This window comes from Poromitra crassiceps (genome assembly GCF_964638095.1).
Source record: "Poromitra crassiceps genome assembly, chromosome: 10".
Lineage (NCBI taxonomy): Eukaryota > Metazoa > Chordata > Actinopteri > Beryciformes > Melamphaidae > Poromitra > Poromitra crassiceps.
The window spans coordinates 42500123-42510254 of NC_139631.1; the positions used below are offsets into that span (position 1 = coordinate 42500123).

Consider the following 10132-nt stretch of genomic DNA (forward strand, 5'->3'; position numbering starts at 1 on the left):
AAAACCCTGGCAGGTGATTGGATGAACCATCTGTCTATCATGTCTATCGCAGGCTCGCTCTCGCGGGCGTCACAAGACTGACATCAAATAAAACACTGGACAGTAGAATATGAACCTTTAACAGGTTTAGATTTGAAAATCAAAACTTCTTGTTGGCAAAGTGCTGAAGACTAAACATGCTGGAATAAACCTTTATTACGTCTTCTTTATGTTGTGATTGTGACAGAATGATTTAAGAATGTTCACATTCTTTAGCAGTGATACGTTTTCAATGATCAGAATTAGCGGCTAACCCTGTGTGTGTGTGTGTGTGTGTGTGTGTGTGTGTGTGTGTGTGTGTGTGTGTGTGTGTGTGTGTGTGTGTGTGTGTGTGTGTGCAGGCATGGTAGACTCTTCGATGATGGCCATCATGGGCTACCTGGTGGACATCCGTCATGCGTCCGTCTACGGCAGCGTGTACGCCATCGCTGACGTGGCGCTGTGTTTGGGCTACGCTATCGGTAACACACACACACACACACACCCACACATACACACACACAGGCACGCACACACGTACACACGCACGCACGCACGCACGCACACACGCACGCACGCACGCACGCACACACACACACACACACACACACACACACACACACAGTCGAATAAAGATTCAGCTTCAGTCACTGAAGTAACTCTTAGGCCAAATTCACATTGGCTCAGATTCGCTGGATTGCCCCGCCTCCATTCATTTGTTAATGGGGGTAGTGTGGTAGTGCTCTGGTGGTGGGCGTCGCCTAGCCTGGTAAAGCATCTGGTCACGTGAACTCACATTTGTGTTTCGCTCTGCGAGACCTTCTGGCCTCTCCCCCCGCCTACTTCAGATTCCACAAGGCGGACGGGCCAATCAGGGACCTGCCTCTCAGCTACGACTCGCAGTTGACATCGTAACCAGCCAATCAGGAACGCCGCTGGCAAAACAGTAATGGCTGTCTCCATGGCTCTCCGGCTGGAGCAGTAACGTCAACGTTCGTCGAGTTAAACAGCCGTAAGTGCAGTTATTGCAGAAATAGACTAAATTAACAACAATTAAACAAGAACAGGAGTTTCGCCACAGCGGAGTTTCTCGGCGGAAAAGATGTTTTGGACATTCTTCCGAGTGGATTTGGATTTGACTGGATCTGATTGGCTGAAGGACTGTGGCTCCACCCACTGAAATGACTGTGCACAACTCAGAGACCAGACGGAACCACAGAACCTAACAGAATGTGAGTTCACGGATCCAGATGGTTTTAACCAGGCTAGGATCCAGATGGTTTTAACCAGGCTAGATGGTTTAACCAGGCTAGGATCCAGATGGTTTTAACCAGGCTAGATGGTTTAACCAGGCTAGGATCCAGATGGTTTTAACCAGGTTAGATGGTTTTAACCAGGCTAGATGGTTTTAACCAGGCTAGATGGTTTAACCAGGCTAGATGGTTTAACCAGGCTAGATGGTTTAACCAGGCTAGATGGTTTTAACCAGGCTAGATGGTTTTAACCAGGCTAGATGGTTTTAACCAGGCTAGATGGTTTTAACCAGGCTAGATGGTTTTAACCAGGCTAGATGGTTTAACCAGGCTAGATGGTTTTAACCAGGCTAGATGGTTTTAACCAGGCTAGATGGTTTAAACCAGGCTAGATGGTTTTAACCAGGCTAGATGGTTTGAACCAGGCTAGATGGTTTTAACCAGGCTAGATGGTTTAACCAGGCTAGATGGTTTTAACCAGGCTAGATGGTTTAACCAGGCTAGATGGTTTCAACCAGGCTAGATGGTTTCAACCAGGCTAGATGGTTTTAACCAGGCTAGATGGTTTAACCAGGCTAGGATCCAGATGGTTTTAACCAGGCTAGATGGTTTTAACCAGGCTAAATGGTTTTAACCAGGCTAGATGGTTTCAACCAGGCTAGATGGTTTTAACCAGGCTAGATGGTTTAACCAGGCTAGGATCCAGATGGTTTTAACCAGGCTAGATGGTTTAACCAGGCTAGATGGTTTCAACCAGGCTAGATGGTTTTAACCAGGCTAAATGGTTTAACCAGGCTAGATGGTTTTAACCAGGCTAGATGGTTTTAACCAGGCTAGGTTTTTAGATGAAGGTTTTTGACAGAAAACCCTACTCATATCACCACTGTAACATCCGCAGTAAGTATCATTTTCTAAGTTTTGTTAACTTTAAAGTTTTTAAACAGGTTGGTATTGTCTATAAGACCTTACATGGACTTTGCCCGCCCCCCCTGAGGGAATTCATAAAACGGAAGCCTGACACAGGACTCAACACTCGGGCTTTCGCCAGAGGGGACTGTGTAGCACCACACCGGACAACTGCCTTCGGCAAAAACACCCTCTCAGTCCAGGGCTGCCAAATCTGGAATTCGCTACCTCAAACTATAAGAAACTGTCTGTCATTCCCATCTTTCAAACACAACGTAAAAAAATGGATTTTAAATAGCCAAATCTGCGACCATGTGTAAATTGTACTGTAGTGCTCTTGTTTTGCTTGCTCTGTTATGTTTCTTGTTTTTGTTTTGTCTTGTTTTATTAACCTAGTTTAGTTCATTTTGGTTTACTTTAGTTCTGATCCGTTTTGGTTTTGTTATTGCTCATGTTGTTTTTTGTATTGTTCTGTTTAGTTCTGTCCTGGTGCTGCCTCTGTCGTTTTTCTGTCTCTCTGTGGGGACTACGGATGTAATTTAGCATTCTTGCTAACTCCGGCTTATTTACGTTGCCTTGTGTAATGTTCATGAATATGCACTGTCCCGTCCAAATAAACAAATAAATAAATAAAATAAATAAAGATGGTTTTAACCAGGCTAGATGGTTTTAACCAGGCTAGGATCCAGATGGTTTTAACCAGGCTAGATGGTTTAACCAGGCTAGGATCCAGATGGTTTTAACCAGGCTAGATGGTTTAACCAGGCTAGATGGTTTCAACCAGGCTAGATGGTTTTAACCAGGCTAAATGGTTTAACCAGGCTAGATGGTTTTAACCAGGCTAGATGGTTTTAACCAGGCCAGATGGTTTTAACCAGGCCAGATGGTTTTAACCAGGCTAGATGGTTTTAACCAGGCCAGATGGTTTTAACCAGGCTAGATGGTTTAAACCAGGCTAGATGGTTTTAACCAGGCTAGATGGTTTAACCAGGCTAGATGGTTTTAACCAGGCTAGATGGTTTTAACCAGGCTAGGCGTCCGGCGTCCGGCGGAGACGTTGAAAGTATTCAACCCTTGGAAAAATCTGCACAACCCTGGCCTGCCCTGACATAAATGACCGCGCAGCCGCTTGGCGTACTGTTGCTCTTCAAATTGGGATTTCTGGTTAGTAACATTATTTCTACTTGTGCTACAATTAGCATTAAAGTTCACAACATGACGTCACATGCCTTTGATTTAACGTTCACACAGCGTTTGTGAAGATTCAATTCCAAGAAGCGTCAAGTCAGGCAGTATAAAACGAAAACTTCCGGGTAAACATTAACCTTCGCAATAATGGCAATTAAATAAAGTAAATGCACGTGTAATGTTTTTTTGTGTGCGTTTCGAAAGATACAGGACAGAGATAAACTGGAAGAATATCTGCTCCCTTCGAAATGTCAATTTTAGTGTCGACTGTTCTGATGTGTTGTTACTAAGTAATACAACATTTATTTTATTTTGAAGGTAAAAACGTCTAGCTTCCTGTATTCTGTATAATTCTGGTAGGTTTGATGCATTTTAGGACTGAACATAGCAAAGACCTGTTTTCTTTGTAGTGCTTGAGACTCGAGGAAATCGATGCATCTGGGCGTGAGCTGTAGGGTTGTTTAATTAATTACTAATGTTATGCGCAAACGATTATATGCCGTAAATGTTAGGCAGTTATCGGCCATTATGTATTTTTAGCAACTTGTTTTCAGACTGCATGTCGTGATAGTTTGTTGAATGTCAATGTGATTCACTTAAGGCTACGCTCAGACAGTGAAGTACAGCCGTGTGGTTAGTTTTCACAACTCCCCATTGTGTGGTCATGCCCAAATTCCCCCACCCCCGCCCCCTCTCTACTTTACAAACTCTGCGGAGGTGCTACTCATGTGAGAATGCAACATGCCTCATGTGTGAAAGGGTACACTTCACGTATCATCCGGGGCAGGCTCAGTGGGGAGCAACCCTCACCTGATCCGGAGTTCTTGTCTGAAAGTGCCTCAAGACTAACCAAGTAGTGACACTCACACAGATGTTATGTACCTGCGGTGAATTGCCTACAGCCTTAGTGCTTCGTCAGTTGGCCTCTAGAGGGCGTTTTTGGCTGTAAGATGTGGGAAACACTTCAGATCTCACGATGACGGAAGAGCGTTCCAATACCCATACTTGTACTTCTTTCTTGTAGTATGTACTGCCGCTGCCCTCACAAAGTATGGATTGTAGTGTGTAGCATGCATGCAAAATGCATACTATTGGGACACACTACATCTGTCGTCACGTGAGCTTCCTGAACTCCGACCTCTTGCTCACTTCCGCCGACGTCCGCAGCGCCACATTTGAGTTTTTTTTTTTTTTTTTTTTTTTTTTATTCAATAAACAAAGTTTGGCAATAACAAACAGTACATTATACAAAAAATTCAGACTAAGCATTTACAAAATTGGAACAGACAATCAAATAAACAAATTGCTGTTATATTGTAATGTATGTTGTTGTTTCTAATAAACTGATGTGATGATACTTACATGCAGTCTCATTCTTAACAGTATAATAACGTGCATATTTCTGTCAGTGTTTTTATCATACAGTAGTTATTGACGTGTTCACGGCGTCATGGAGGTGGGCGTGGATTATACACGCAGCTCAGTCAGTGCGACGTAACTCCAGTAGGTGGCGGTAATGCACAAAAAGTTGTTTGCCAACCGCCATAAAACATTAGAAGAAGAAGAACTTCCGCTGCGCAAAGGATTGTGGGGAAGTTTGGCTGGTGCAGCATGCATCGATGCATACTCCGAAATAGGAGCTGATGTAGTACAACATCCTGGTACTCTTGGCATACTGCATCTGACATACTATGTATTGGGACATACTAATTATTTTTTTGTCTACTAAATATTATGGAAGTATGGGTATTGGAACGGGGCCCGGGTAAGAAAGATCGTGTCCACCCGGGTGTCATGGCTACTGCAGAGTCATGTGACCTGGGAGTGAATGCAGATTGTAGCCCACCTTTCCACCTTTTAACTGAGGATAAAAGTCACATGTTAGTGGATGTTAGTGGGTTTTAGGGGCCAATTTAAAGGGGACTTCTCTGTCTGTCTGTCTTTCTCAGGTCCGTCCACAGGTGGCGCTGTGGTTCAGGCGGTTGGTTTTCCAGCTCTCATGGTGTTTATTGGAGTGATCAACATCCTGTACGCTCCGCTCTGCTTCCTGTTACGCAACCCCGCCATCAGGGAGGAGAAGAAGGTCCGATCATTCAGCCATCCACCCACCCACCCTGTCTGTCCGTCCATCCAACCATCCATCCATCTATCTATCTATCTATCCATCTATCTATCTATCTGTCTGTCTGTCTGTCTGTCTGTCTGTCTGTCTGTCTGTCTGTCTGTCTGTCTGTCTATCTGTCTGTCTGTCTGTCTGTCTGTCTGTCTGTCTGTCTGTCTATCTATCTATCTATGTATCTATCTATCTATCTATCTATCTATCTGTCTGTCTGTCTGTCTGTCTATCTATCTATCTATCTATCTATCTATCTATCTATCTATCTATCTATCTGAATCGTTAAGAACAACATGCAGTCAGAGAGGCTTAGAAACACACGTGCGCACACAGACACTCACACGTGTGCTGGCAGGTTCCGACACATCAGGAGGAAGTGTCTCTCTCTCTGATGTTTCAAGTTTTAGATCGTGTGTGTGTGTGTGTGTGTGTGTGTGTGTGTGTGTGTGTGTGTGTGTGTGTGTGTGTGTGTGTGTGTGTGTGTGTGTGTGTGTGTGTGTGAAGTCATTACCACAGTGATTAGAGTGATTACAGATCAGAGTCGCTGCCTTCAAAGTTACAGGGGAAACAGTAAAACATAATAGACTGTCAATTACACCAGGATTACTGAGAGAGAGAGAGAGAGAGAGAGAGAGAGAGAGAGAGAGAGAGAGAGAGAGAGAGAGAGAGAGGCAGGGTGTCCACTCTAGGAGACTACATGTTACCTCTGGCAAAGAGGTGATGTTTTTGGTGCCGTCTGTCAGCAGGATTACGGAAAAACTACTGGGCTCATTTTTCATGAAACTTGGCGGACGGGTGTAGCAGGGGCCAGAAGCCATTCAACTTTGGAGGGGGTCCGGATCTGACGCACGCAGTAATAGCACGGACAGGGAAAAATAGCTAATATTTGCGGGACCTGGCAGAGGTCTGTGCTCTCCGAGTGCCCTTCTATTTAAATTCTGTGTTGAACAGCTGGTTTATCCATCAACAGCCGTTTACACGGACTGTTTGTAGTCATCAGTCTCCGGTCGCTTGGGGATGTGAGACAGCTGGTTGCTAGGCAATGTGAGACAGCTGGTTGCTAGGCGATGTGCCTCAGCATCGTCAAGCTAGTTTGTCCTGTATGCTGTACATTAGCATGGCGTGATGTCAAGCTAGTTTGTCCTGTATACTGTACGTTAGCATGGTGTGATGTCAAGCTAGTTTGTCCTGTATGCTGTACATTAGCATGGTGTGACGTCAAGCTAGTTTGTCCTATATGCTGTACATTAGCATGGTGTGATGTCAAGCTAGTTTGTCCTATATGCTGTACATTAGCATGGTGTGATGTCAAGCTAGTTTGTCCTGTATGCTGTACATTAGCATGGTGTGACGTCAAGCTAGTTTGTCCTATATGCTGTACATTAGCATGGTGTGATGTCAAGCTAGTTTGTCCTATATGCTGTACGTTAGCATGGTGTGATGTCAAGCTAGTTTGTCCTATATGCTGTACATTAGCATGGTGTGACGTCAAGCTAGTTTGTCCTATATGCTGTACATTAGCATGGTGTGATGTCAAGCTAGTTTGTCCTGTATGCTGTACATTAGCATGGTGTGATGTCAAGCTAGTTTGTCCTATATGCTGTACGTTAGCATGGTGTGATGTCAAGCTAGTTTGTCCTATATGCTGTACATTAGCATGGTGTGACGTCAAGCTAGTTTGTCCTGTATGCTGTACATTAGCATGGTGTGACGTCAAGCTAGTTTGTCCTGTATACTGTACGTTAGCATGGTGTTATGTCAAGCTAGTTTGTCCTGTACACTGTATGTTAGCATGGCGTGATGTCAAGCTAGTTTGTCCTGTACACTGTATGTTAGCATGGTGTGATGTCAAGCTAGTTTGTCCTATATGTACATTAGCATGGTGTGACGTCAAGCTAGTTTGTCCTGTACACTGTATGTTAGCATGGTGTTATGTCAAGCTAGTTTGTCCTGTACACTGTATGTTAGCATGGTGTGACGTCAAGCTAGTTTGTCCTATATGTACATTAGCATGGTGTGATGTCAAGCTAGTTTGTCCTATATGTACATTAGCATGGCGTGATGTCAAGCTAGTTTGTCCTGTACACTGTACGTTAGCATGGCGTGATGTCAAGCTAGTTCGTCCCGTATGCTGTTACGTTAGCATGGCGTAACGTCAAGCTAGTTTGTCCTGTACACTGTATTAGCATGGCATGACGTCAAGCTAGTTTGTCCTGTACACTGTATTAGTGTAACGGCGTTGTGTAGGTGGTACTTGCAGCAACCCATGTTAAGGGCTTGTCCAGGGGTGGATTCGAACTGCCGACCTTCGGCTTGGGAGTCCAGCGTGTTAACCGCAACACCAAGAGAGCTAGCTCCCTTGGCGGAGCTGGTTAACATGCCTTTATACCTGGGGAGTGAGTTTAACCAATCCACTCGCTACCACTCGGGATTCAACTCGGTTACACTCACCCCCTTAAACTCACTCCACACCCACTGGACATCCGGGTCACGGCACCAATGTAACGGCGTTGTGTAGGTGGTACTTGCAGCAACCCATGTTAAGGGCTTGTCCAGGGGTGGATTCGAACTGCCGACCTTCGGCTTGGGAGTCCAGCGTGTTAACCGCAACACCAAGAGAGCTAGCTCCCTTGGCGGAGCTGGTTAACATGCCTTTATACCTGGGGAGTGAGTTTAACCAATCCACTCGCTACCACTCGGGACTCACGAGGAATCCGCGCTGATTCAACTCGGTTACACTAGCATGGCATGACGTCAAGCTAGTTTGTCCTGTACACTGTATGTTAGCATGGCGAGATGTCAAGCTAGTTTGTCCCATATGCTGTTACGTTAGCATGGCGTAATGTCAAGCTAGTTTGTCCTGTACACTGTATGTTAGCATGGTGTGATGTCAAGCTAGTTTGTCCTGTACACTGTATGTTACCATGGTGTGACGTCAAGCTAGTTTGTCCTGTACACTGTATGTTAGCATGGTGTGATGTCAAGCTAGTTTGTCCTGTACACTGTATGTTAGCATGGCGTGACATCAAGCTAGTTTGTCCTGTACACTGTATGTTAGCATGGTGTGACATCAAGCTAGTTTGTCCTGTACACGTTTGTCCTGTACACTGTACATTGGCATGGTGTGACGTTCAGCTAGTTTGTCCTGTACACTGTAAGTTAGCATGGGTACTTTCAACTTTGACTTTGTATTGCACTCAGTTTTAAACAACTGACCACGGTGTAAATGTGAAGTAGTATTGCATTTGCATACCACATAATGCTTTCTTGACATGGAATGAGGGTTGAGCGCTAAATACGACACCGGTCTCATTCTGACTGGATGCGAATTAATGTTTCCATTGGAAAGCGCTAGCCTCAATGCTAACAAGTTCACTTCATCACACTGATTTGGCAACGTATGGAAACATAATGTCTGTCTTTCTTTTCTTCTTTTCTCCTGATCAAATTCAAATGGCTTTATTGGCATGACGTAACATTGTACATATTGAACATTGAAAGAGTTGAAGGCTACTATTTGAATCCTTTGTTTACTAATCTCTTTCTGTGTGTGTGTGTGTGTGTGTGTGTGTGTGTGTGTGTGTGTGTGTGTGTGTGTGTGTGTGTGTGTGTGTGTGTGTGTGTGTGTGTGTGTGTGTGCATTGCAGGCTATAATGGAGCAGGAGTGTGTGATGAACAGGAAGAGCTACAACACACAGAAGGAGAGCCGCGACTTTCCTCTGAGCGACTACAGCGAGGAGGAGACAGAAGAGTGACACACACAGACACACACACACACACACACACACACACACACACACACACACACACATACAGAAACAGAAACACAAGATTGATGTATTTGGATGTCGTCTCCAAAACTGTCTTCATCACCAGACTTCTGCTTGGACAACTTTTTGGTCAACTTTTTAGGGAAACGTGTAATTTTCCTTTGTACTTTTATACCTGGCACATTGGTCAACAAGTTGCCAGGTGTGTTACAACCTTAAACGGAGGGTTTGCCGATTTTCAACCCACTTTGTATCATTATAAACTCGGTAATATAAGCAGATGGACAGTGCTTACCTTCTCTGTATGTTTTCCACACGGAGAAATATCCGTTTGTCCGCCTGCAGAAACTCCGCCCTCGCCAGCTGATATGAGTCATCAAGGCTCGTTAAGACTCTCCATGCAATTCTCTGTGGATGTGCGCATACAGAAAATATAAAAATGAACAATAACAGCTGCCCTCGAGCAACATCTGTTCACTTCCCTACCCCACAAAGGTAAAGGCTGCCATCTGCATAATTACTGACACATTGTAACAAAGGTAAAGGCTTCTATCTGCATAATTACTGACACATTGTAACAAAGGTAAAGGCTGCCATCTGCATAATTACTGACACATTGTAACAAAGGTAAAGGCTTCTATCTGCATAATTACTGACACATTGTAACAAAGGTAAAGGCTGCCATCTGCATAATTACTGACACATTGTAACAAAGGTAAAGGCTGCCATCTGCATAATTACTGACACATTGTAACAAAGGTAAAGGCTGCCATCTGCATAATTACTGACACATTGTAACAAAGGTAAAGCCTTCCATCTGCATATATTACTGACACATTGTCTTCCTTTAAGACAGTTGCCATAGCTCACGTTCCTCCAGT

At 44.4% G+C, this 10132-nt stretch overlaps 1 protein-coding gene across 1 annotated transcript in view; it reads left to right on the forward strand.

The window, feature by feature from the left end:
• The window catches only part of slc18a1 (solute carrier family 18 member A1), a gene marked incomplete at its 3' end in the record, with an annotated part of 33447 nt that extends 24211 nt beyond the window's left edge, over positions 1-9236 (forward strand). The window contains exons 15-17 of the mRNA XM_083645448.1: positions 381-500; positions 5315-5448; positions 9129-9236. Of these exons, the coding sequence (XP_083501574.1) occupies positions 381-500; positions 5315-5448; positions 9129-9236 (362 nt within the window). The remainder of the gene's footprint in view (positions 1-380; positions 501-5314; positions 5449-9128) is intronic.
• Between the last annotated feature and the right edge of the window lie 896 nt (positions 9237-10132).